Raw genomic sequence first — 27,795 nt, 5'->3', positions numbered from 1 at the left:
GATCACTTTTGTATTATTATTTCAGGCAGTGCATTCCTAAGAAGCAGCTCCTGTTGCATGAAGCTTGCATTCCAGCTTCCCCTACTGTTTCCAATAACTTCACACCCAGATTAAAAAATGCAATCGCAATCGGTGTTCCCTACATTAGATCCTCTTCCCCAGGAATGAAACAGAAGCTCACCATGCAATACACCCTTTCTAAAAAAAACTGGGAACTCCCCCAGCCCCCGCAGTTTTATATCACTCTGTCCAGTGTTTCCGCTGATCAAGTATAATTTCATTTTGTCCAGCATCTCTTCAATTTATGGAGCACTTGAGGTCAGTCGGGGGCAAGAGCAGGCAGGAGTGTCTGGCCTGGAACTGGGAAGAAGCAAAACTGTCAGAGCTGTTTTTCTGCACAAGAGCACTCTTCCTCACCTGAAATTCCCAGCCACTAGTGTTCAGAACGGGGACACGGGTGGCGCTGTGGGTAAAACCTCAGCGCCTAGGGCTTGCCGATCGCATGGTCGCCGGTTCGAATCCCCGCAGCGGGGTGAGCTCCCGTCTTTCAGTCCCAGCTCCTGCCAACCTAGCAGTTCAAAAGCACGTCAAAGTGCAAGTACAGTGGTGCCTCGCAAGACGAAATTAATCCGTTCCACGAGCCTCTTCATCTAGCGGTTTTTTCGTCTTGCGAAGCAACCCTATTAGCGGATTAGCGGATTAGCGCTATTAGCGCTTTAGCGGCTATTAGCGGTTTAGCGGCTATTAAAGGCTTAGCGGCTATTAAAGGCTTAGCGGCTATTAAAGGCTTAGCGGATTAGCGGCTAAAAGGCTATTAGCGGCTATTAAAGGCTTAGCGGATTAGCGGCTAAAAGGCTATTAAGCGGCTTAGTGGCTTAGAAAAAGGGGGGGAAAGCGGAAAAAAATCGGAACACTTGCAAGACGTTTTCGTCTTGCAAAGCAAGCCCATAGGGAAAATCGTCTTGTGAAGCAGCTCAAAAACGGAAAACCCTTTCATCTAGCGGGTTTTCCGTCTTGCGAGGCATTCGTCATTCGCACCACTGTAGATAAATAGGTAGATAAATTACTGGGCGAGGGAGCTGACGTTTGTCTGCAGACAGCTTCTGGGTCATGTGGCCAGCATGACTAAGCCGCTTCTGGCGAACCAGAGCAGCACACGGAAACACTGTTTACCTTCCCACCGGAGTGGTACCTATTTATCTACTTGCACTTTGATATGCTTTCGAACTGCTAGGTTGGCAGGAGCAGGGACCGAGCAACGGGAGCTCACCCCATTGCGGGGATTTGAACCGCCGACCTTTTGATAGGCAAGCCCTAGGCTCTGTGGTTTAACCCACAGCGCCACCCGCGTCCCATAGGTAGCCTTCCCCAACTCTCAAGCAACGCATGCAGGATGTGGGGTACATCCTGGTCAGAAAAAAGGTAATGGTAAAAGGTAAAGGACCCTTGGACGGTTAAGTCCAGTCAAAGGCGACTATGGGGTTGAGACACTCATCTCACTTTCAGGCCAATGGAGCCAGTGTTTGTCCACAGACAGCTTTCTGGGTCATGTGGCCAACATGACTAAACCGCTTCTGGCGCAATGGGACACCGTGATGGAAACCAGAAACGCCATTTACCTTCCTGCCACAGCGGTACCTGTTTATCTACTTGCACTGGTGTGCTTTCAAACTGCTAGGTTGGCAGGAACAGGGACCAAGCAACGGGAGCTCACCCCATCGCAGGGATTCGAACCGCCGACCTTCTGATCGGCAAGCCCAAGAGGCTCAGTGGTTTAGACCGCAGCATCTTGGTATTATTGCAAGTAGAATAATGCAGCTTCTCTGAATAAGGCACGCTTGCGGATGCTTCGGGCTCCCAATCAGTTGGAAGATGCTGGAGCAGATGGCAACACAGCTGTGCCTGCCAGGGCTGATGGGAGTTGTGGTCCAAAACATCTGGAGCAGGGCTGCAGCAGGTTGATGCAGCAGAATGTCTGCCCCCTCTCGCTTCTTTTGAACCTGCTCCACTGAGACTGAAGCTGGATGCATTTTTGCCTCCCTCCTGTCTCTACTGCTCTGTTCCCTCTTCTGGTTTTGGGAAAGGGCCGTAGCTCTACAGTGGAGGAGCCTCATTGCACACAGAAATCCCAGCTTCAATCTGTGGAATCCGCAAGTACGGCTTTGAGAGAATTTGGCAGTGTAGACAATACTTGGGACTTGGGGTAAAGTGATTGCCAGTGTTCAAATAAGAGTTTGGTGGAGGTTCGGTTGGTTTCTACACATTAAATTCTTTTTGGGGGGTGGGGTGGAGATCAGCTTGTGCATGTCAAGCAGCAAAACATCTTGCGCTGGACTCAAGCTCTGCTATAAAAGAGCAGCACCTTCCCACCCTGACCCTCTGCGCCCCTCCCAGACACATACTTTCTCTCCCTGGCACCTTCTTCAGCCAGAGCTCCTGCAACCTCTGTAGGACCCGGTCCTTCTCCTCTGCCTCTCGCAAAGCTTCCTGTCGGGGATGAAATAATAATAATAATAATAATAATAATAATAATAATAATAATAATAATAATAATAATAATTTATTATTTGTACGCTGCCCATCTGGCTGGGTTTCCCCAGCCACTCTGGGCGGCTTCCAACAGAACACTAAAATACAATAACCTATTAAACATTAAAAGCTTCCCTAAACAGGGCTGCCTTCAGATGTCTTCTAAAAGTCTGGTAGTTGTTTTTCTCTTTGACATCTGGTGGGAGGGTGTTCCACAGGGCAGGCGCCACCACCGAGAAGGCCCTCAGCCTGGTTCCCTGTAGCTTTGCTTCTCGCAATGAGGGAACCGCCAGAAGAGATCGTGATGTCAGAAGCAGCTGTCAGACACATCATCACCGAGGCCATGGCATGTTTGGGGGAGTGTGCCCCACGGGCAGTGGCGGAGAACCCTCTCCGGCACCCGGGGTGGGACGCACCGCCCAGTGACACACGCACAACGTCCGTATGGACTGTGCATGTGCAGCATCCCGTACGGAGTGCGCATGCGCAGCAGCCCATACGGTTGCCGTGCGAGAGGCAGCCTGTACAGACAGTGCGCGAGAACGGCAGCCCACATGGACGCCCTCTACAGCTAGGGGGAGGCAGGGGCCATCTTGTCACCCCCCCCGAGTGGCATCCGGGGCGGACTGCCCCCTTTGCCCCCCACTTCGTACGCCCCTGCCCATGGGTGCCACCCCCTCCGGTCATGTCTCTTTCCCATCTCCAGGTCAGCAACCCCCACCTCCAGGCAAGAGAAAATACACATACAAACACTTTCTCTGAGCCAAGAGATCTGGGTAAATGTCAGGTTCAGAAGAATTAATCTAAGCTCTGAAAAGCACAGAGAGTGGAAAGAGGAAGTGGGAAAGAGCGTCACCTCTTCCAACTTCCTCCTTCGGCTCTGTGTAGTTTTCAAGAAGGTGGCCCTCCCTCACTGTGTCGTTTGCAAGGGGGCTGTGTGTGTGTGTGTGTGTGTGTGTGTGTGTGCACGCAGGGGTGTCAACTTGAATAAAACATTGGGGGGGGGGATAGTATACCCTGCTCCACATAATAGATGAGAAGACACAGCACATTTAAATGACAATGCCCATGAATTGGGTGGGTGGGCAGGTGGGCTGCACCCCTCAAACATTTTATTGGGGGGGGGAAAGGGACCTCAGCCCCTAGGAGTTGGTGTGCGTGTGTGTGTGTGTGGAATTATGCGCACCCATGGGTGCCACACTGGCACTCCCTGTAGCTGAACCTGCTCCATCAAAAAATTTAAGGTAAAGGTAAAGGACCCCTGGACGGTTAAGTCCAGTCAAAGGCAACTATGGGGTTGTGGCGCTCTTCTTGCTTTCAGGCCGAGGGAGCCAGTGTTTGTCCGCAGACAGCTTTCCAGGTCATGTGGCCAGCATGAATAAACCGCTTCTGGCGCAACAGGACACCATGACGGAAGCCAGAGTGCACGGAAATGCCGTTTACCTTCCCGCCACAGTGGTGCCTATTTATCTACTTGCACTGGTGTGCTTTCAAACTGCTAGGTTGGCAGGAGCTGGGACAGAGCAATGGGAGCTCACCCCGTAGCACGAATTCGAACCGCCAACCTTCAGATCAGCAAGCCCAAGAGGCTCAGTGGTTTAGACCACAGCGCCACCTGTGTCCCGATGTCAAAAAGTGTAATCCCTATGTCAGCCACTAGATGCTAAGCAAGGAATTAAACCAAGCAAATACCATGTGGTGAAACAGCTTGCTAGATATCAGAGCAGAAGAAGAAAGCCAGCTTTGAGGACGGGCAGTAAACGTTAGGATGAGCTGAGCAATAAGAAAGAGATTCTTATTGTTGTATTTACTCAGATTTCTTTTTTGTTTTTAAGCTTTGCTATTTTCTTTCTGCCACTGAAGCTGGAAAGATAACAATTAAAAGTCTGGTAAGCAAAGGCAGACCAAGCCTGCAGGGAAGAGCTTTTCACAAACCTTGCTGATGAAATATTTAATCTGGAACTATTTTTAAAGTTGGGGGGCGGAAAAGGAAGGCTCCACTTGCCAGCTCCATTTAGTGGGGAAAATGCAACAGAAAGAAGCAGAGCAAGATAATAATGTAATACAGTGGTACCTCGCAAGACGAATGCCTCGCAAGACGAAAAACTCGCAAGACGAAAGAGTTTTTGGTTTTTTGAGTTGCTTTGCAAGACGAATTTCCCAATGGGCTTGCTTCGCAAGACGAAAACGTCTTGCAAGTTTGTTTCCTTTTTCTTAAAACCGTTAATACCCAGGGTGCATTGCTTGAAGAGGTGCAGTTGCAACTTGACTTTGAGGAGCAACTCATAGCACGCGGTGTGGTAGCCTTTTTTGAGGTTTTTGAAGACTTTGGTGATTTTTGAAGCTTTTCCAAAACTTCTTTTGCAGCTATTTGGTAAGTTAAACTTTTAAAACTTTTTTGGGGGGGTTTTGGATTTTGGGTTGGGGTGTTTGGAATTCAAGGACTTGGTGTTGGGGAGGGGTTTGCAAGAATCTGGGAGCTTGTGTGTCTTCTGGGAGGTTTGATGCTTTTGAATTTTTTGGATGTGAAGCACTTTTTTTTTGGTGGGGGGGTTGCGAAGGTAGGAGCTGTGCTGCCATGGGGCCCAAGAAGACTGCTGCTGCAGAGGCCGGCAAGAGGAAGAAAGAGAAGGTTACGCTGGAAATGAAGAATGAGGTGGAGGAGCACGACCACGAGCTGACCACCCAGGAGCTGGTCGAACTGCAGGCAGAGGCTGCGCAGGAGCAGGCCTCGCTGGAAGAGGAGGAAGCAACTGAGGAACGGCTGTTCTCCAAAGAACTGAGGGACAATTGCCAGAAGTGGAAAGATGTGCAGGCTTTTGCACAGCGGCACCACCCTGACAAGGACCTGACACGTGACCTTGCGAATACTTTTGATACGAGGGTCATGTCGTCTTTCAGGGAGGTGCTGAAAAGGCGGATGAAGCAGCAGACCATGGACAGGTTCTTCAGCAAGAAGCAAAGAGTAGAAGAGGAACCTTCTTCGAGTTGTCCCCCAGAGTCGTAGAAAATGTATGTACAGTACACTTTGGTGATTTTTAAATGCTTTTCTGTCATGTTTAGAAACTTAAATTATTGTTCCTTCAGTTTTTGAAATGCTCTTTACAGTATGTGTGACTTTAAAGAGCACTTAATAAACTCTTTTTGTACCAAATTTGGCTTTGTTTGGACTTTTTTTGACCATAGGAACGCATTAATTGATTTTCAATGCATTCCTATGGGAAACCGTGCTTCGCAAGACGAAAAATTTGCAAGACGAAAAAACTCGCAGAACGAATTAATTTCGTCTTGTGAGGCACCACTGTAATGTAATAATACAGCACAGAAGGCAGAGGGCTGAATGTACATTTCCTATACAGTCATACCTCATGTTACATTTGCTTCATGTTACGTTCTTTCAGGTTACGTCCCGCGGCAACCCGGAAGTACCGGAAAGGGTGACTTCCGGGTTTCGCTGCTCACGCATGCGCAGAAGCACAAAATGACGTCACGCGTATGCGCAGAAGCAGTGAATCACAACCCGCGCATGCACAGATGTGCCGCTGCAGGTTGTGCTCTTTTCATGTTGTGAACGGGCCTCCGGAACGGATCCCGTTCGCAGTCAGAGGTACCACTGTACACAAATTGTAGTCACAGGATTTTGAGGTTCTAAGGGAAAGTCCGGCAGGTCCACTCCAGCTCTTGACCTGCTTTTCCATATCTGGAGCATCCTAGCCTCTTCTTCTCCCAAGAGGCCTTTTTTGAAAACAAAAACTGCTCACCTCCAGGACCTGCTCCTTCACTGCCTCCATCCCCTGCAGCCGTGCAACTTCTGCACGATGCTCCTCCAAAGCTGCAGCACCCTGGGTGAGCTCTGCCTCTGCCTGCGTCAGGCGCCTGCGCAGCTTCTCCACTTCCTGCGCCCGTTCTCGGGCATCCTGCGAATGGCGGCGCAGCTGCTCCTGCAACGAGATGGAGAAGATTGAGAATCCCGGCCTTTCCGTTATTGTCACCTGGCTGACGTAGGACAAACTTCAGGCTTGAGGGATCTGCTTTGTTGGTTGGCTTGCGACAACCCTAAGGCCTACTAACGAACCTGAGTCAGGTGCAAAAGAGTAGGCAGGAGAGGGGGAAAAGTAAAGGTAAAGGGACCCCTGACTATTAGGTCCAGTCGTGGCCAACCCTGGGGTTGCGGCGCTCATCTCACTTTATTGGCTGAGGGAGCCGGCGTACAGCTTCCTGGTCATGTGGCCAACATGACTAAGCCGCTTCTGGCAAACCAGAGCAGCACACGGAAATGCCGTTTACCTTCCCACCAGAGTGGTACCTATTTATCTACTTGCACTTTGACGTTCTTTTGAACTGCTAGGTTGGCAGGAGTAGGGACCAAGCAACGGGAGCTCACCCCGTCATGGGGATTCAAACCGCCGACCTTCTGATCGGCAAGTCTAGGCTCTGTGGTTTAACCCACCCTTGGGGTATAGATAATAAATAGTTGTTGTTGTTGTTGTTGTTGTTGTTGTTGTTGTTGTTGTTGTTGTTGTTGTTGTTGTTATCTTTCCCCCCTCCGTTTTGCTTTCTACTGGCTTGGTATATTATTTATTTTTGTTGCGAATTACTTTTGAATTTATTGTTTTACAAAAGTTCCTCAAGTGACTAATAAGTTGAATGAATAAATAATATATATATATTCTGGAGATAGTTAAGATCCCACAGAGTGCCCCTTTGTGCTCCTTCTCATTCCTACCTGCAGCTCCTGTTCCGTGACAGAAGCCGCGTTTTCCACAGCTTCCAGGCGCCTCTGCCACTGGGCTCTGATCTCCTCCTGTTCAGCCAAAGACCGGGCCAGCAAGTCTTCCTTCTCCTGGATCCTCTGGAGCAGCCCTGGGGCAAAGTCGGGGCTTCCGAGGGAATTGGCGAGTGCCTTGGGTGGAGAAATAATAATAATAATAATAATAATAATAATAATAATAATAATAATAATAAATAAAATTTTATTTATATCCCGCCCTCCCCAGCCGAAGCCGGGCTCAGAGCGGCTAACAAAAGTAAAATGATAAAACATTCTATAATCATTTCATTATAAAATTAATTCAAATCAGATAAATGGCAACCATTGGGCTAGAGTTCTGTGAGGATTGCCAAAGGAGGGAGTTAGGCTGTGCCCTTACCAAAGGCCTGGTGGAACAGCTCTGTCTTGCAGGCCCAGCGGAAAGATGTCAAGTCCCGCAGGGCCCTAGTCTCTTGTGACAAAGCGTTCCAGCAGATCGGGGCCACAGCCAAAAAAGAGGGGAAATTTTTTTGGTTTTTCTTTTGCAGGAATAGAGCTTATGGACCTCAATTAAAGGTAAAGGGATCCCTGACCATTAGGTCCTGTCATGGCCGACTCTGGGGTTGTGGCGCTCATCTCGTTTTATTGGCCGAGGGAGCCGGCGTACAGCTTCCAGGTCATGTGGCCAGCATGACTAAGCTGCTTCTGGCAAACCAGAGCCCAGTCCATGCACTCTGTACCACTCTGATCAGCTCCGATTGGCATACTCCAATCGGCTCATGTGACGCTTATGATCAGGTAGTCGGCAGGTGTCAGGTAGAACGACAGGTCAGGCCAAGGGAGCTGGCGTTTGTCTGCAGACAGCTTCTGGGTCATGTGGCCAGCATGACTAAGCCACTTCTGGCGAACAAGTGCAGTGCACGGAAACACCGTTTACCTTCCCGCCGGAGCGGTACCTATTTATCTACTTGCACTTTGACGTGCTTTCGAACTGCTAGGTTGGCAGGAGCAGGGACCGAGCAACGGGAGCTCTTCCCGTCGTGGGGATCCGAACCGCCGACCTTCTGATCGGCAAGTCCTAGGCTCTGTGGTTTAATCCACAGTGCTACATGGACCTCAACTATGGGAGGGTAAATTTGAGTTGAACATTGAGAGAAAGGTTTCGGGTCCCCTCCAGACCTCTGTTCCATTTCATTTGTGATGGTTGGTGCTCACGATGGTATCAGGGAGATCGCACATTTGCGTCGCACGTGTTAAATATCAAAAATCCTGTGGCGTTCTAGCATTGCCAAGGAGGAGACACCATAAGGACTAGAAACCTAGCAGTAGCTACCTCCACATCCTTGGTGCTGCTGGCGAGCGCTTCCTGGAGGGCTTTGATTAAGGCTTCCTTCTCCTTCAGGGCCAGGAGCAAAGTTTGGTCCCGCTGCTGCCAGGATCCGCGGGTCGAGGCGGAGAGAGATTCCAGCCGCTGGATCTCCCGATCTTTCTGGTGCAGGACCTCGCGCAAAGCCTGGGGGAAGAGGGGCAATTGCCAAGGGTAGACAAGACAAACCCCCAGAACAGGAGAAAGCAATGTTATTTTCACGGATCCTCCTTTGTCCTCGCACAAACAACTGTATCATCGGAGGTGCCGTCTCTTAGCAACCATAGAATCCTGACTGCTAAACCTGTTATGTACTGAAGTTCTCACTCTGGGCCAGCAGGGGGATACTGTAGATAGTTATGCAAATGAAGGATTGAAAGTGACGTTCAGTGATTGGATAGTTTTAGAAAGTTGTTACAGTTACGTTGTACTGGAGCTCTATATAAGCAGGCTGGCTGAACCCTTCAGTTCAGTTCTGTTCTGGCCTCTGAATAAACAAGAGCTGTTTGAAGAATCGCTGTGTCGTCTGATATGTTCACCCACAACTTAACAAAACCCAGCAAACTTTTTGTATCCAGGATTGTCTGTCTAACCCTGGAAGAATCCAGATTAATTACCCCCAGCAAACAATGGACTATTTTTTAAAAAAAAAAATGTTTGCAAATGTCACGTGTTTTTTCTTTAAAAAATTAACATACTAGAAGGAAAGATGTGAAAAGCAAACGAGACGAAGTGAGAACACAAGTTAGTGAAATGGGCTGCATTTCCCATGACGCCGCGCTGCTCCCCACATCCTTCTTAAAACACAAAGCAAAGGCCTACCCTACATTTATCTGAAATGTCAGGTCAATGCGCCTTTGCAGCCAAGAGGGCTAGAAACTTAGTTCTTGGTTGTTCATTTGCTGAAACACAAAAGTCCCAAGCTATCAGGGTTTATCCAGAATTCCATTCGGAAAGAAACGTGGCCCAAAATTAAAAAAGACACCAGGCAAGCCCCACAAATACAGTGGTACCTCAGGTTAAGTACTTAATTGGTTCCGGAGGTCCGTACTTAACCTGAAACTGTTCTTAACCTGAAGCACCACTTTAGCTAATGGGGCCTCCTGCTGCCACCGCGCAATTTCTGTTCTCATCCTGAAGCAAAGTTCTTAACCTGAAGCACTATTTCTGGGTTAGCGGAGTCTGTACCCTGAAGCGTCTGTAACCTGAAGCGTATGTAACCTGAGGTACCACTATATATATATGCATATAGATATATATTTAAAATCACCAGCCTTGACCACAGGAGAGGCCAGGACTCAAATTAGTTTTCCCAATGTGTTGAATTACAAATAACTTCCCACCATATTGTCCTTAGTTTTGGGCCCCTCCTCCCTCGATCACAGTACCCCCTCTCTCCGTTCATACATGCAAGGTCTCCTCTCCTGTGCGGAGGGCAGTGCCAAGTCTTGCCAGGTCAGCGTCTTTGTCCTTCAGCGCCTCTTGAAGGTGCCTCACCTCACGGTGCACAGACTCCAATGCCAGGAAGTGACCGGACAAGGTCTTCTGTCAGGGCAAAGAGAAGGAGACAAAATGAAGAGATACCAAGAGCTGCCTTACTCCGAATCGAACCAATGCCTTACATATGGGATGGGAAGAAGGCAGATGAGGGTCTATTCCTCATCTGTGGAATGGTCTCCCCAGGGAAGTTCGCCTGGCGCCTTCATTACACACCTTCAAGCGCCAGGCAAAAACGTTCCTTTTTAACCAGGCCTTCGGTTGATCTGTTTGACATCCTATATACAGTGGTACCCCAGGTTAAGTACTTAATTCGTTCCGGAGGTCTGTACTTAACCTGAAACTGTTCTTAACCTGAAGCACCACTTTAGCTAATGGGGCCTCCTGCTGCTGCCACACCGCCGGAGCACGATTTCTGTTCTCATCCTGAAGCAAAGTTCTTAACCCGAGGTACTACTTCTGGGTTAGCGGAGTCTGTAACCGGAAGCATATGTAACCTGAGGTACCACTGTACAGTCATACCTCATGTTGCATCCGCTTCAGGTTGCGTTTTTTCAGGTTGCAGACTGCCAAAACCCGGAAGTACCGGAACTAAAGCGCGCTTTGCGCATGCACAGAAGCGCCGAATCGCAACCCGCGCGCGTGTAGACGCGGGTTGCGAATGTGCACCCTGCACAGATCATGTCCACAACCCAAGCTTCCACTCTATACCATTTTTAAATGTGGCTCTTTTCTTGGTGGGGGGTGTTATTGGGTTATTTTTATTCTGAATATATATGTTGTGATCTTTTCTATGAACCACCCAGAGACCTCCAGGTATAAAGGTAAAGATACCCCTGACTATTAGGTCCAGTCATGGACAACTCTGGGGTTGCGCGCTCATCTCACTCTATAGGCCGAAGGATCCGGCGTTTGTCCACCGACAGCTTCTGGGTCATGTGGCCAGCATGACTAAGCCGCTTCTGGCGAACCAGAGCAGTGCATGGAAACGCCGTTTACCTTCCCACCGGAGCTTTATCTACTTGCACTTTATCTTTACTTTACTTTATCTACTTTACTTTACTTTATCTACTTTACTTTACTTTACTTTATCTACTTTACTTTACTTTATCTACTTTACTTTACTTTATCTACTTTACTTTACTTTATCTACTTTACTTTACTTTACTTTATCTACTTGCACTTTGACATGCTTTCAAACTGCTAGGTTGGCAGGAGCAGGGACCGAGCAACAGGAGCTCACCCCGTCGCGGGGGTTCAAACTGCCGACCTTCTTATCGGCAAGTCCTAGGCTCTGTGGTTTAACCCACAGTGCCACCCGCTTCCTCCGGGTATAGGGTGGTATATAAACTCAATTAACAACAACAACAACAACTATGGGTAGATCCCTGGAGGACTGGCAGTAGATCAACAAGGAGTTTTGATTCCCAAGTTCCAAAGCGGCAAAAACCATGTCATCCTGATCCATACATTTAAAGCAGGTTAAACAGAAATTTAATGCACATGGCTTCTCCCCAAACAATCCTGGAATGAACTGTAGTTTGTTTAGGGTGCTGGGAATTATTTCTCTGTGAGGGGGGAACTACAGTTCCCAAGATTCTTTGAGTGAAGCCAAGTGTGTTACATGTGCTTTGAATAGATGGTGGGGTTGTGGCCTAACAAATTTATTACGGTGCAAGCTTTCATGGTTCGCATGTGCATTTAAAACACTCTCACGCCACTTTAACAGTCACTACTTTCCCCCAAAGAGTCCTGGGAGATGTAGCTGGTTAATGGTGCTGACCACATAGACCTCCAATCCCAAGCACCCTTAAAACTAAAGTTCCCAGGATTCTCCATGGCTGTTAAAGCGGAAATTGGATGTGTGGATCGGGATCCTCAATGATCAGGGTCCTATTTCTGGCTCCATGCACTCCCGTTACCTCTAAGGCCTGGTCTCTCTCCTTCAGGCGATGGGCCATTTTTTTTATCTGGGCTTCCAGCATGGAGGGCTTGACCCCCGGAGGGCCAAGAGACTGCAAGAGGAGAAGACAGTCCTGTGGAAGAGAAAGAGGATGACAGAGAGAACGAGAGAGCTTTATAAAATTATTTTATTTTTAATCTTCAATTTTATACATTTCAATAACTTTGCAATCATTTTACCTTCTATGCTGCTTTTTATTTTATTTTATTTATGCTTTTCAGGTTTATACATTTCTCTAATGTTACAATCATTTTAATATTTCAAAGCTCGACTTCCTTCTCCCTCTTTCTGCGGTTCCTTAAAACTATTTTTAATATTTTCTGCATATCCAAATTAACTTCATTTGCTCATTTATTCGTCTACTTTAAATATATACTCTTATAAAACTGCAGGTTATTACAATAATCCTGCCGACGCTCTTATCTGTTTACAGTTTGTTTGTAAATATTCAATAAACCATTTCCATTCTTTTATAAAAAGTTTGCTATCTTGATTTCTTATTTTTTCAGTAAGTTTTGCCATTTCTGCATATTCCACAAGTTTCCGTATCCATTCTTCTTTTGCTGGGACTTCTTCTTTCCATTTTTGGGCAAGTAACATTCTTGCCGCTGTAGTCACATACATGAATAAATTTCTATACAGTCTGGGTAGTTGTGTCCCTATACAGTGGTACCTCGGGTTACATACGCTTCAGGTTACAGACTCCGCTAACCCAGAAATATTACCTCAGGTTAAGAACTTTGCTTCAGGATGAGAACAGAAATTGCGTGGCGGCAGCAGGAGGCCCCATTAGCTAAAGTGGTGCTTCAGGTTAAGAACAGTTTCAGGTTAAGAACAGACCTCTGAAACGAATTAAGTACTTAACCCAAGGAACCACTGTAATTCCCAAAAGGAAGGTTTTGTTTTTTTTAAATAAATGTCATTTTAAACATCTTTTTCAATTCATTATATATCATTTCCCAGTAAGCTTTAACCTTACTACAAAAGCCACCATGTCCTGCCCATTGCCATTTGAGGTATTGGAAGGCGAGAGGTGCCTATGCCTCAGTTACCTTTGGGGAAAAAATAGTTTCTGAAATCTGAACCCATCCTTATTCCAGGGAGCTCAAAGCAGCACACAAAATTATGCACATTTTAATCCTCACAACAACCCTGTGAGGTAGGCGAGGCCGAGAGCACACCACTGGCTCAAGCAAGCTCAGCAAGCGTCACGGCAGGGGGAGAATTTGAACCGGGGCAACTTTGGTTCTCAAAACAGGCAGAAATCCAGCTTCTGAAGCTGTTCCAAGACTCAGTCCCTCTCTATTCTCAATCTAGGCAGGCAAGAGTCATTATAAAAGGTCAATGAGACATTCCAGCAAGGGGGAAAATCACTCAAGGGAGATCAGGGCTGGGGAGGAGCATTGGTCTGAGGAGAGTCCTGAAGGCCACTCAGAGAAGAATGGAGGGCCGCTTAAGTTCCTCAGTGGTACATCTAAAGTTCATGCCAAAAAAAAACCCCACCTCTCTCCCACAACCCAAGAAGAACAAAGTGAAGCAACTTTTGCCAGAGCACAACTAAGTGCAGTACAGCCATCTTCTCAGAAAAACTCTTCACAAGCTCAAGAGGTCAAGACACGAAAGCTTTAGCAACTAATCCACACCTAATGACCCTCCTAAGTGGTACTCAGAATATCACTCAAGTAATCACTCAAGATATCCCTCAAGTAATTAATGAACAAAAGAAGAAAAGGCACACTAACCTGGGAACTTCCTCTCTGCCCAGAACGTTGGAGGCTATACACCACACCCCCTCAACAGTATTTATAGGAACTCAAACACTGAGATCCTGCTCTGTTCTAGTAACAAGAAGCCGAAAGCACCAGCCTGAAGATGACGAGTGAGACCTCGTCGAAACGTCGCCTAGACACCCCAACTCTTACACGGGAAGACACCCGAAGACACCAAAACCTGCATTCCTGTACCCGTGAAAATCTACGAAAGCATATATATATATATATATATGCCACTGAAACAGCACATCAGTGCCAAAATGCCTCAGAGAATAAAAAGGTCTTTGCCATAAAAATGGAATGTTCCACAAATACAGGACTAATCCCCTCAAAAGCCCTGTTCTTGCACTGCTGTCCTTTGAATGTCTCTGGAGGGCGGCACCCAAAGAAAGGTATCAGTAAAAAAGGTAAAGGACCGCTGGACGGTTAAGTCCAGTCAAAGGCAACTATGGGGTTGTGGCGCTCATCTCGCTTTCAGGCCTAGGGAGCAGGCATTTGTCCACAGACAGCTTTCCTGGTCATGTGGCCAGCAGGACTAAATCACTTCTGGCACAACGGGACACAGTGACGGAAGCCAGAGTGCTCGGAAACACCATTTACCTTCCTGCTGCAATGGTACCTATTTATCTACTTGTACTGGTGTGCTTTTGAACTGCTAGGTTGGCAGGAGCAGGGATAGAGCAACAGCAGCTCACTCCGTCGCAGGGATTCGAACCGCCGACCTTCCGAGAGCTCAAGAAGCTCAGTAGTTTAGACCACAGGGCCACTCAGAGAAAGCTATCAGAGAACCACCAATAGAGAGTCTGAGGAGACCCATGCAGGAAAAGGTATTAGGGGTTGTGACAAAAAACAGCAGTCCCAGTCAGGTTCCCCATTCTGCGTAAGAATAGCCCTGCAGGATTAGGCCCAGCCAGTTTCCTGTTCTCACTGTGGCTGACCGGATACCTCCATGGGAAGCCTGCACCTCCGATTCATCCTTTTCACCCGTTTGAGAGATTCGGATGGGCCACTCTATCACAGCATGGGATGCCAAGATTTCTCTCTCTCTCTCTCCTCACCTGTAAGGCCTTTTCCTTGCTCTGCAGACACCTTGCCAGCCGCTGAATCAGCCGCTCTTGGCTACTGGCGGCCTTCACCTCCAGTGAAATCCCAGCCTCCTAATATTCGGGAATGAAACAAAACAACAGTTTTGGACAAATTCTGAAGTAGGCCCAAGAGGGCAGGGAAGGGAGCAAAAAGGAAACAGTGGCCAGGTTCTAACATCAAGAGGCAGTGCTAAACCAAGACTTGGCAACCTGCTTTTCACCAAAACAGAACTGAGTGCTTTTCACAGTGTCTATTCAGTTCAGTACTGTCAACTCTGACCGGCAGCAGTTGTCCAGTTTTTCAGGCAGCAGCTTTGCCCAGCCTGACATGGAAATGCCAGGGACTGGGGCCTTCGTAATGCAATGCAGATGCTCCATCACTGAGCTACTACGATCAGACATTTTGCTACCCAACGGAAAATAAAAAGAAGGTGATCCCCACCCACTTTCCCATATGCCAGCCAGGCTGGCAGTACATTCTTACTTCAGCACTAGAGATGGGGCAGAGCCCTTCACTGCCTCCACCAGACACAGGAGCAATGGCCTAGCTTAGGGGGCATGCAAAACTCTGCCCTCCAATATCAAACCACCACTTGCTCAGGGCTGTCCTGAGAAGAGAACTCCGTAATAGTTGTTATAATAGGTAAAGTTAAAATGGTAAAGGACTCCTGGACGGTTAAATCCAGTCAAAGGAGACTATGGGGTTGTGGTGCTCATCTCGCTTTCAGGCCAAGGGAACTGGTGTTTGTCCACAGACAGCTTTCTGGGTCATGTGGCCAGCATGACTAAACTGCTTCTGGGGCAACGGGACACCGTGATGGAAACCAGAGCACAAGGAAACACTGTTTACCTTCTCGCTGCAGCAGTACCTATTTATCTACTTGCACTGGTGTGCTTTTGAACTGCTAGGTTGGCAGGAGCTGGGACAGAGCAATGGGAGCTCACCCCGTCGTGGGATTCGAACCGCCAACCTTCCGACCGGCAAGCCCAAGACCCAAGAGGCTCAGTAGTTTAGACCACAGCGCCATCCACGTCCCTGCAGTTGTTACAATAATATTTCTTTGGAGGGGTTGGCATCCGTCTGTCTCAAGAGACAATGGAGTGCGCCTCCAGGGGTGAATTCAAACTGCTGGAGAATCACAGTGCCTGCTGTGGCTGCAGACACTGGTAATATGTAACTGCTGCCTCATGTGTTGTTTTTGCAGCACCCAAGTCACCTCCCCAGGGTGCAAGGTTGGGCCACGTCTCTGGAGGTCCTTGGCTGCCCAGATGACAAGACCCTCTTCTCGACTTCTCTGATGCAATCAAAAGGAAAGCAGAACAAGATGTTTGACACCAGCTTGGCTGCAGGAGTTGCTGGAAGGAGGTGTTCAAAGCAACACCCAAACATCTTAGGGATTCCTCTCTGGAATCCTTTTTATTATTCCTTATTATAGCCTTATTATTATTATTATAGCCTTTTTATTATTCCTTATTACAGCCTTTTTATTATTCAATTATATCCCACCCTTCTTCCCAAAGGTGCCCAGCGCAGCTGACACCCCCTTAGTTGGTAAGAGAATGTTGCAAGCGCCATAGCTCAGTGGTGGAACATCTGCTTTGCATGCACAAGGTCCCAGGTTCAATCCCCGGCGTCTCCAGGCAGCCTGGGAGAGGTTCCTGTCTAACAAATAATAATTAATAATAATAATTTATTATTTATATCCCACCCATCTGGCTGGGTTTCCCCAGCCACTCTGGGCAGCTTCCAATAAAACACTAAAATACAATAACCTATTAAACATTAAAAGCTTCCCTAAACCGGGCTACCTTCAGATGTCTTCTAAAAGTTTGGTAGTTATTTTTCTCTTTCACATCTGGTGGGAGGGTGTTCCACAGGGCGGGTGCCACTACCGAGAAGACCCTCTGCTTGGTTCCCTGTAACTTCGCTTCTCGCAGGGAGGGAACTGCCAGAAGGCCCTCGGAGGAGGACCTCAGTGTCCGGCTGAATGATGGAGATGCTCCTTCAGGTATACTGGGCCGAGGCCGTTTAGGGCTTTAAAGGTCAACACCGACACTTTGAATTGTGCTCGGAAACGAACTGGGAGCCAGTGTAGGTCTTTCAGGACTGGTGTTATATGGTCTCGGTGGCCGCTCCCAGTCACCAGTCTAGTTGCCGCATTCTGTATTAGTTGTAATTTCCAGATCACCTTCAAAGGTAGTCCCACATAGAGCGCATTGCAGTAGTCCAAGCGAGAAGTAACTAGAGCATGCACCACTCTGGCGAGACAGACTGCGGGCAGGTAGGGTCTCAGCCTGCGTACCAGATAGAGCTGATAAGGAGCTGCCATGGACACAGAATTGACCTGCGCCTCCATGGACAGCTATGAGTCCAGAATGACCCCCAGGCTGCGCACCTGGTCCTTCAGGGGCACAGTTACCCCATTCAGGACCAGGGAGTCCTCCACACCTGCCTGCCTCCTGTTCCCCCAAAACAGTACTTCTGTCTTGTTAGGATTCAACCTCAATATGTTAGCCGCCATCCATCCTCCAACTGCCTCCAGGCACTCACACAGGACCTTCACCGCCTTCACTGGTTCTGATTTAAAAGAGAGGTAGAGCTGGGTATCATCCGCATACTGATGAACACCCAGCCCAAACCCCCTGATGTTCTCTCCCAGCGACTTCATATAGATATTAAAAAGTATGGGGGAGAGGACAGAACCCTGAGGCACCCCACAAGTGAGAGCCCAGGGGTCTGAACACTCATCCCCCCACCACCACTTTCTGAACACGGCCCAGGAGGAAGGAGCGGAACCACTTTATGGCAGTGCCCCCAGCTCCCAGCCCCTCTAGGCGGTCCTAGAGGGACAACAACAGCTAACAAAAGCAGCTGCCGGCCAGTGCAGACAATCCTGAGCTAGATGATGCCAAGGTCTGACTTGACAGAAGGCTCCAGAGCTCCCTATGCGCAGCTTGCAATTTGGGAGCGAAGCAAAGGCCGCCCTGGCCAGCTTGCCCTCCCCTGCCCCAAAACAAAATGGCTCTACCGGCTTCACGTCCTCTCCCAGCTTCTCCTGAAAGCTCCTGAGTTCTTCTTCGGCAGCCTCAAGGCGCTGCTTCAGGTTCTCATACGCCCCTTGGACATCCTGTTGCAGCATCTGCTGAGCCTGGAACTAAGGAAAAGAAAACAGGGTTAGACCGGGAGGATTCCTGGGTGGCAAGATCTATGCGGGTGAGAGGGCTTGCCAGGCCTCACCCAGCGGTGTGCCTCCTACTTAGGGTCCCGTGGGGCAAGGGAGGAATAAAACCGCACGTTTCGGGGCCAGAATCAAGCAGACAGGCTGCTTTTGTGTCGGATACTCTCGCCGCATTTTCCCACCAGAAACCGCCTCTTAACTTCTAGGCTCCTCCAAGGAGCTGAAGGCAGCGTGCATTGCTCTTCCCGTCTCCATTTTACCCAGAGAAGAACCCTGCAAGGTATGTTTGGCTGAGAGGAAGCATCTGGCCCAAGGTCAGCCATGGCTGGGTGGGAATTTGGACCCAGTATACAGCATGGTTTGCTTCAACAGTTCCTGGGTTATCTCAGAAACGAGCAGACAAAGTATGGTTTATTTCATGGGTAGGCAAACTAAGGCCCGGGGGCAGGATCCGGCCCAATCGCCTCCTAAATCCAGCCCGTGGACAGTCCGGGAATCAGCGTGTTTTTACATGAGGAGAATGTGTGCTTTTATTTAAAATGCATCTCTGGGTTATTTGTGGCGCCTGCCTGGTGTTTTTAGATGAGTAGAATGTGTGCTTTTACAGTGGTACCTCGGGTTACATACGCTTCAGGTTACAGACTCCGCTAACCCAGAAATAGTACCTCGGGTTAAGAACTTTGCTTCAGGATGAGAACAGAAATTGTGTGGCGGCAGCAGGAGGCCCCATTAGCTAAAGTGGTGCTTCAGGTTAAGAACAGTTTCAGGTTAAGAATTGACTTCCAGAACGAATTAAGTACTTAACCCGAGGTACCACTGGATTTAAAACACATCTCTGGGTTATTTGTGGGGCATAGGAATTCGTTCATTTTAAAATATATATATGTCAGGGGCTCAGGAACAGAGGCACAGGGGAGAGAGGAAATGGAGAGCGAAGGGGAAGAATCTGAGGGCAGCGTAGGGGAGTATGGCAGTGACCCGAGAGATTCCATGAGCTTCTCCAGCGAATCAGAAGATTCCCAGAAGGAGGCGCCGATGGTCAGGGCAAGGGGGGTCCCAGGGGGGACACACCAGAAACAAGGGGCCAGCGGGGACTCCCAAAGCAGCAGCTGGAAATCAGGACCAGCTTCCCCACCAGAGCGTAGTGGGGGGGAAGAGTCCCATGTGTCAGGGCCAGCGTCTCCTCCAGCAGGGAGAGAAGATGAATCAGGGCTGACCACGCCTCCATCGGAGAGTGGGGGAACGGAGGGGAGGTCGGGTCCAGCTAGCCCCCCCCGAAGGGGGAAGCAGTGACAGGAGCAGTGTAACGGTCAGGAGGAAGGTTGCCGGCTGGGCGCACGCGCCAAGTTCGAATGTACAGGCGCGTGGGACAGCAGAAAACCCGGATTGGGAACCAGGTCCTAAAGCCCGCCGGACGCAGGGGGAGGACTCAGGGGATTCAGCGTCAGAAGAGTCTAGGAAGGGCAAGACCCCAGCTGACAGGAGGACCCAGAGGAGGAAAGAGCAAAGGAAGAGGTGGAGCAAGGCTAGAGTCTTAAACTGGTGTCTGGGGGGAGGAGATTCAGACGGAGCTTCAGCGGTCTAGAGTTTCAGACGTAGAGCTGCACGTTGCGACTGTGAAAGCGAAACTGAACTTCAATAAAGACTTTTGTATATAAGAACGAACCGGCGTTGGTCCTTTGTGAGCTGGGACCTCGGGCAGCCCTGACAATATATATATAGTCTGGCGCCCCACAAGGTCTGAGGGAGAGTAGACCGGCCTTCTGCTGGAAAAGTTTGCTGACCCCTGGTTTATTTCCTCAAGTTTTGTTTTGTTTCCCCCTCAGCTGGTTCTACCTCTTTAGTTTGGTGGATGTTTAGGCAGTTCATGCGCCAATAACAAACTACAGCTGCATGTTGTGGTTTCTGGTATCAAACAAACCATGGTTAAATCTGATGTCCATACACGCAACACTTGGGCTAAACAAACCATGGCTTCTGCCATAGTCTGGCTGGATGCAGAGGAATGCTGGGAGGCACCAGTTGGGAGACCCCCAAGGGAAGAAGTCTTAGAGCCCAGGGAGAGGTGGTGGGATGATGAAGAGTGGTCAGAGCAAGAAGAGGGAGCAGACTAGGAAGAGGAGGGGTTGGAAGCTGAAAAGGCAACAGGGTTTAGTGAGCAGGAAGAAGCTGCGGCAGAGAGCAGTCCGGAAGCAGAAGCGGAATCAGAAGAGGAGGCAAGAGGCAGAGATGAGTCAGGCTGGTGAAGAGTCCAGAAGGTCTCCCCGCTCCTGCTGTGACAAGGTCCTCTCCCTACAGTCTCCCAGGACCCGAAGAGGTATGAAGAGAGAGGAGCACAGACAGGGAAGACGGCAGAGTCTCAGATTGCTTGGGAAGGACCCAGGAGAGAAGGAAACTCAAGCAGCTGTGGGAAGGCGGGAATATTTAATCTTGGCCTCATGGAGCCAAGATCTACCAAGAAGAATTGCTGCGCTCATTAGGCCTGGCTGTCCTGAGCAGGCCTTGTTTCTTCTAATAAAGAGTTAACTTCATGTACTCAGTGTGATTTATTGCGGCCTGGCTCCCTGACAGCTTAGCTCAGAAATATGCTACACCATTAAAGCAGTTTTGCTGCATGGATCCTTGAGCAGGAATGATTTAAGCAGAGATTTTCTGAGAAGACCTCACCTGCTTGCCTCTTTCTGCCTCTTACCTTCGGCTCCAGCGGCAGGAACTCATCCACCATCTCTTCAAATGCCTCCTCCCCCAAGGGGCTCTCCCTCCGAGGAGTGGGCACATGCCTGTTCCTGGCCAGCACCGGGATCTTGCTGCCCGCCGGCACCCGCAGCTGTTTCCTCTCGATGCCCCTCAGTGCCCTCAGAGCCTCCCAGGCCACGTCTGGCTCTGGCAGAGTGTGCAGAGTGTCCAACGACAGCATCGAGCAAGACTCGGCTTCTCCCAAGCTCTGCGAGCGGAGCGAGGCGCGGGAGCCGGCGCGGTGGACCGTGGGCATGCTCTGCGACTTGTCCCGGCAGAGGGGGAAGCTGGGAGACAGCACCCCCAGCCGCCTCGGGGTCCGGCACACCCACTCGTAATCCGAATCCTCCACCCGGAGCCCGTGGCAGCTGCGGCACTGCCGCGACCGGCAGGGCGTCCCCGGGCAGCTGCCGTCGGCGTCCCCGGCCCAGCACTCATACTGAGAGAGGGCCATGTCGTCCTGCAGGAGGCGCTGGTAGCGCACGTGGGGCAGATCCGCGATGCTGGCGGAGATCTCTTGGCCCACATAGGAGAACGTGGCGCCGGCATCCTCCGGGAACCGCTGCGCGTGGATGTGGCGGAGGGTGCGAGCCAGCTGGTCTTTCTCCGAGAGCAGGCGTTGGAGGCGGTCGATGGACAGGGCTTGCACCCGGGCGATGACGGTGTCAAAACGGTACACCCGGCCCAAGGCCTGGGCGCATTTCCCACACAGGAACTCCCCCCGCCCATCACCGCGCTGGGGAGGCTCCCGGCTGAGGACGTAGGAGAGCACCACCTGCAGGTCAGGGCGCGAGCCGCCCCCACTGCGGCTGAAGAGCCATCGCCGGTGGTTGCCGCGAAGCACCGCGCCGCAGAGGCGGCAGAAATTGTTGAGGCTCTCCATGGGTTCAGAGGCGAGGGGCAGCGGAAGGAAATCCTGCGCTCTTCTGAGCCTCCATGTAGTCCCTGGCAGCTGTAAATCACTGCAAGAGCTGGAATTTCTATAACTTTTCTGTATTCAACAACCTGCTCAGGCTAAGCCAAAGAATGTTTCTGGATTGGTTTTTCTGGATCCTCAAAGCCTGTATTTCATTCTCTCCAAAATTCTAATTGTAGCTTCCTTACTACAGAGTTCTGATCCTGTCTCGGTCCAGATAGTACCTGGGGCTTTTGTTTCTGGAGCACTCAAGGTTTCTTGATCTGGGCCTCTTAAGGTCTAGTCTGCCTCCCCAATGGAAATCGGAAAGCCAGGTTCTAGTTTCTCGGCTTCAACTCTGAGTAAGACGACAACAGAAATACCTACTGATGGATCAGCTTGGCTTCCTCTGTTCCTGCTCCCAATGGCTCGTATCATTTATCAAGATCATTGCTTGCCAAATTCATCCAAATGCAATATGCCAGAAGCACCTGCAGGCAAAGAATATATTTTACAAATACACACCCAGGATTAGAAACAAAAAAAAAAACCAGACCAACCAGAAACTTCATGAACTAAAAAAAACAGTCTGTAATTTCCCAGGAAGGTGGAGGGCTGGGGGTGGGGGAAGAGAGCGCATTCTTTCTCATCACCACCCAGAGCTGTGAAAGCACGCAAAGGCGATATTTGCACACAGAGAGTAACACACCAAGTATTCTCATGTTTTTCCGAGAGAGGAAAAAAAGAGCATGTTTCTAGTCCTGGTTTTTAAACTGCTTTAAAGATTACAACTTGAAGGCCGGAATCAACGCAAGTTAATAAATAGTTCAAATTCAAGAAGAATATCATCACTGGCATACATTTATTCTGACAGTGGAACCTGTTTTATTCTTGCTGTGAAACTAGGCTTTGTCATAAGGGAGGTGTACACATGTGAACCAAATGAACACCACTTAAATCCTAGGTATGAAACCAAAACTTACTTGTCTAGCCTCTCAAAGACTGGGAAAGTGCTTCTCTTTAGTTGAAAGTGTGACTCCCAAGGAACGTGATGGACAGCTATGATCCAACAGCCAAGAGATCCATAGAATCATAGATGTATAAAATTGTGGAGTTGGAAGGGACCCCGGGGGTCATCTAGTCCAACCCCCTGCAATGCAGGAATCATTTGCCCAAGGTGGGGCTTGAACCCACAACCCTGAGATTATGAGCCTCATGCTCTACCAACTGAGCTACCACAGCAGATACACCCAACAGCAAAAATCATTAGGGCTGTGAAGCTTGTTAAGCAGTGTACTGTAAATTCATTCAGTTAAAAAGATTTCAAAACCTGCTCCCAATTAATCAGGCAGAAGATTTCAATATAAATTATTTTAATACATAAAAGTTCAGGTGGCAAGCAGCTTTTTAAAAGACACATTCACCCCTTTTCTCTCACTCATATAGATATATAGATATATGGAGTTTTATTTATTTATTAACATTCTTATGTTACATCGGTAAACATTATCATATTACATCACAAGGCTTATTATAATATAATTTTCAGCATGTATATGAAGTTTATATGCAAAGTTTATATACCTAAAGGGAAAAAGGACAAAAAACTATTCCAAAATCATATATGTACCAACACTTTGGACTTCCTGTCTATCCCGTTGTATATTCCTTTTTTACAAAGGAATATACTCTTATTATTGTATATTTCTTTACATTTTATCTAATACATTCCTATATCAATATGTACCCTTGTTCTTATTTCTCAGCTCAGTCTCTCTCCAACGTCAATTGAATGCTAGCATAGATAGCAAACCTTTACTGTATTTTTGAACATATATCTTATATCTATCCCACTTTTCCATAAATTTCTGTTTTGAATTGCCTCGATATTTAAACGAGCCTTAGAAACCTGGATTATTCAGCCCGTTTTTAATTGCTGCTGGGTTACATTTTATATCATTAAAGTCACTGAAACTTTTATTTTTGGTCTTATTGAAACTGATTTTAGCTTGCTGCTGCTTCAGTTACCGTAATTGTTCTGCGCTTGTGTGTATGTGTATTTAATTGTTTTATGACTTTATTTTGTTAACAGCTTTTGTCTTAGGCAGCTTTAGGAGGGGATTAGACAAATTCTTGGAGGAAAATACTCTCTGCGGGTGGCACTGTGGGTTAAACCACACAGCCTAGGACATGCCGATCAGAAGGTTGGCGGTTCGAATCCCTGCGACGGAGTGAGCTCCCGTTGCTCGGTCCCAGCTCCTGCCAACCTAGCAGATTGAAAGCACGTCAAAGTGCAAGTAGATAAATAGGTACCACTCTGGCAGGAAGGTAAACGGCGTTTCCGTGCGCTGCTCTGGTTCGCCAGAAGCAGCTTAGTCATGCTGGCCACATGACTCGGAAGCTGTATGCCGGCTCCCTCAGCCAATAAAGCGAGATGAGCACCACAACTCCAGAGTCGGTCATGACTGGACCTAATGGCCAGGGGTCCCCTTTACCTTTACCTTTATCAGAGGCAATAATACTTCTAAATACCAGTTGCTGGAAACTACAGGAGAGGAATCAAAGACTCACAGAATAGTGGAGCTGGAAGGAACCCTGAGGATAATTTAGTCCAGCCCCCTGCAATGCAGGAATACGCAGCTGTCCCTTACGGGGACTGAACCTGCAACCCTGGCATTATCAGCACCTCGCTCTAACCAACTGAGCTATCCAGGATTGTGAGAGTTCTCTTGTGCTCAAGTCCCCCTTGCTGGCTTCCCACACAGGCATCCGGTTGGCCACTGTGAGAACAGAATGCTGGACTAGACTTTGGCCTGGAACGGGTCTTGTTTGTGAGTTTCCCATAGATATCTGTGAGAAAAGGATGTTGGGCTAGATCATGGGTAGGCAAACTAAGGCCTGGGGGCCGGATCCGGCCCAATCCCTTCCTAAATCCGGCCCATGGACAGTCCGGGTATCAGCGTGTTTTTACATGAGTAGAATGTGTGCTTTTATTTAAAATGCATCTCTGGGTTACAGTGGTACCTCAGGTTACATACCCTTCAGGTTACAGACTCTGCTAACCCAGAAATAGTATCTCAGGTTAAGAACTTTGCTTCAGGCTGAGAACATAAATCATGCTCCGGCGGCAGCAGGAGGCCCCATTAGCTAAAGTGGTGCTTCAGGTTAAGAACAGTTTCAGGTTAAGAGCGGACCTCTGGAATGAATTAAGTACTTAACCCGTGGTACCACTGCATTTTTGGGGCCTGCCTGGTGTTTTTACATGAGTAGAGTGTGTGCTTTTATTTAAAATGCATCTCTGGGTTATTTGTGGGGCATAGGAATTCGTTCATTCCCCCCCCCCAAAAAAATATAGTCCGGCCCCCACAAGGTCTGAGGGACAGTAGACCGGCCCCCTGCTGAAAAAGTTTGCTGACCCCTGGGCTAGATGTTCCTTTGCCCTGATCCAGCAATGTTCTTCTTATGTTCTTATCAACCAGTGTCTCCTGGAGAAAAGCTCCCTTTCCCCAGGCACAACAGGTGGGCTGGTGGCTATGAATCAAGAAAGCAGAAGATTGGCTTCTCTGGTGCCAGGAAATCCGGGTCTAAACTCACTGTACACACACTGTACCTTTTAAGCATCTTGCTTCTCCCAAATATTCCTGGGAACTGTAGCTTGTCCTGTGCAGAACTACAGCTCCCAGCCTTCTCTGGGGAAAGTTACATGCATTAAGCATCTGGTGTGTATGTAGCCTCCGTCTCTGGATCAAGACATCCAAAAGGGGACCAGGGGAAAAACAGGGACAGATGGCGATTGATTTTTTTCAGAGGCAGGAAGGGAGAGTAATAAATCCATACACACAAGAGAAGCAAACGTCTCACTCCTGGAAGCAGCTACCCTAAGCAAGAATATAAGGACAGGACATATCGCTTCCGTCAAGCTCCCTTCAGCTTACAATGCCAACCAAAGATAGCAAGCAGGATTTGTGGGGCACCTTTAAAAACAAAAACCCATCCATTTTTTAAATCATGGGATATTGTTTTGCAGGCCGAGGGACCCACATGCTATCTGACTAATCAGGTTCCAGCCCATAAGAGTATCAGACCCTCACCACTTTGCTTGTCCAGGATTTCTGCCCCAAGAAACCAGTAGCAACCACCTTGCTGGAATTTTGCCTTTCCCCCCGCAAGCCCACAGAGCCTAGGACTTGCCGATAAGAAGGTCGGCGGTTCGAATCCCCGCGACGGGGTGAGCTCCCATTGCTCGGTCCCTGCTCCTGCCAACCTAGCAGTTCGAAAGCACACCAGTGCAAGTAGATAAATAGGCGGGAAGGTAAATGGTGTTTCCGTTTGCTGCTCTGGTTCGCCAGAAGCAGCTTAGTCATGCTGGCCACATGACCCGGAAGCTGTACGGCGGCTCCCTCGGCCAATAAAGTGAGATGAGTGCCGCAACCCCAGAGTCATTCACGACTGGACCTAATCGTCAGGGGTCCCTTTACCTTTACCTTACCTGCCCAGATCTGGCAGGAGGCAGCACAGTTGCTTCCTTCCAGGTCAGACTCCATTCTACCGCTAGCCCAGTAATGCCCCGCTCTGACTGGGAAGCATCTCCTTCCCATTGCCTGCCACCAGATTCCTTTCAACTTTTAGAACGGGTAATGCCAGGGACTGAACCCAGGCTGGGCCTTTTGCATGTTGCTGAGCTACAGTCCCACTCCTTCTCCAGCAGGCTCTGGCTGCCAGCCCCATTGCAACCCACCCTATCACCCCATCCCTCAATTCAGACCATGGGTTCAAGTAATTTAATATTGTCTACACTGATTGGCAGGGACGCGGGTGGCGCTGTGGGTTAAACAACAGAGCCTAGGACTTGTCGATCGGAAGGTCGGCGGTTCGAATCCCCGTAACGGGGTGAGCTCCCGTTGCTCATTCCCTGCTCCTGCCAACCTAGCAGTTTGAAAGCACACCAGTGCAAGTAGATAAATAGGTACCGCTCTGGCGGGAAGGTAAACGGCATTTCTGTGCACTGCTCTGGTTCACCAGAAGCGGCTTAGTCATGCTGGCCACATGAACCGGAAGCTCCCTTGGCCAGTAAAGTGAGATGAGTGCCGTAACCCCAGAGTCGGCCACTACTGGACCTAATGGTCAGGGGTCTCTTTACCTTTACACTGACTGGCAGTTGTTCTCCAGGGGAATGCAGTAGATTGAACCTGGATTGTTCTTCATGCAAAAGCATGTTCCCCTAACAGATAGGTAGCCGTGTTGGTCTGCCATAGTCAAAATAAAAAAATTCCTTCCAGTAGCACCTTAAAGACCAACTAAGTTAGTTCTTGGTATGAGCTTTCGTGTGCATTCACACTTCTTCAGATACACGTGCATGCACACGAAAGCTCATACCAAGAACTAACTTAGTTGGTCTTTAAGGTGCTACTGGAAGGAATTTTTTTATGTTCCCCTAAGCTACTGCAGCCCATCTGCTCCTGCTGAGGTATCTTCTTACCTGGGGAGCCTTCCTGACCAACGTCCCTCCTCCACGGAAGAGGACCCAGGAGTCCTGGTGAGGCATATTGCTTCTCCAGCGTGGACTTTGCATTCTACAGTTTCACTCTGTACTGATTTGCTCCCTCGGCCATTGCAGGCGTCTCTAGGCCACCTCCCCTCCACCACGCACCTTTCGACCCCAGGCTGCTGTGCTTACCTGTGCGGGGAGGCTGGCTGCACCGTTCGCCCTCCATTAGCTGTGACACATCATCTCTCCCTTACCTGCCGCTGCTCCACCCCGAGCAAAGTGCAGCCAGCACACCTGGCGACACCTGAGCCCGCCTCCAAGGGAGGAACGCCCACACTCAGGCATCCCGGACCGGTTCTTCCTTACCGGAGCCTCTCCCCGCCCTCACCAGACTTCCCCGCCCCGCCCCACGCGCAGGGAGAACTTGACAGCTCTGGCTAGCTGTTCTCCCTCGTGTCCGACCCCCTGGGCCAGAGCACGCCAGGCCCTCCTGTCTTCCACTGCCTCCCACAGTTTGGTCAGACTTATGTTTGTA

The 27,795-nt window shown here is 49.1% G+C and overlaps 1 protein-coding gene across 2 annotated transcripts; it reads right to left on the bottom strand.

Moving 5' to 3' along the window:
• LOC308580537 (uncharacterized protein) lies at positions 1 to 27,514 on the bottom strand. 2 transcript variants are annotated; one of them, XM_081182327.1, is made up of 11 exons: positions 27,450 to 27,513; positions 20,834 to 22,263; positions 17,992 to 18,117; positions 14,936 to 15,034; positions 12,065 to 12,178; positions 10,053 to 10,190; positions 8,613 to 8,792; positions 7,256 to 7,432; positions 6,291 to 6,470; positions 2,403 to 2,487; positions 1 to 360 (listed from the first exon to the last, which is right to left on the bottom strand). In XM_081182327.1, the coding sequence occupies exons 2-11, from the start codon at positions 21,758 to 21,760 to the stop codon at positions 320 to 322; spliced, it is 2,067 nt and encodes a 688-aa protein (XP_081038453.1). In that variant the 5' UTR covers positions 21,761 to 22,263; positions 27,450 to 27,513; the 3' UTR covers positions 1 to 319. The 2 variants fall into 2 exon arrangements, with proteins under 2 accessions (XP_081038453.1, XP_081038454.1); XM_081182328.1 differs by lacking the exon at positions 6,291 to 6,470 and having other exon boundaries at positions 27,450 to 27,514.
• Positions 27,515 to 27,795: the final 281 nt, after the last annotated feature.

Source organism: Podarcis bocagei, assembly GCF_964188305.1.
Source record: "Podarcis bocagei genome assembly, chromosome: 2".
NCBI lineage: Eukaryota > Metazoa > Chordata > Lepidosauria > Squamata > Lacertidae > Podarcis > Podarcis bocagei.
This window is presented reverse-complemented; position numbering and strand designations above follow the sequence as displayed.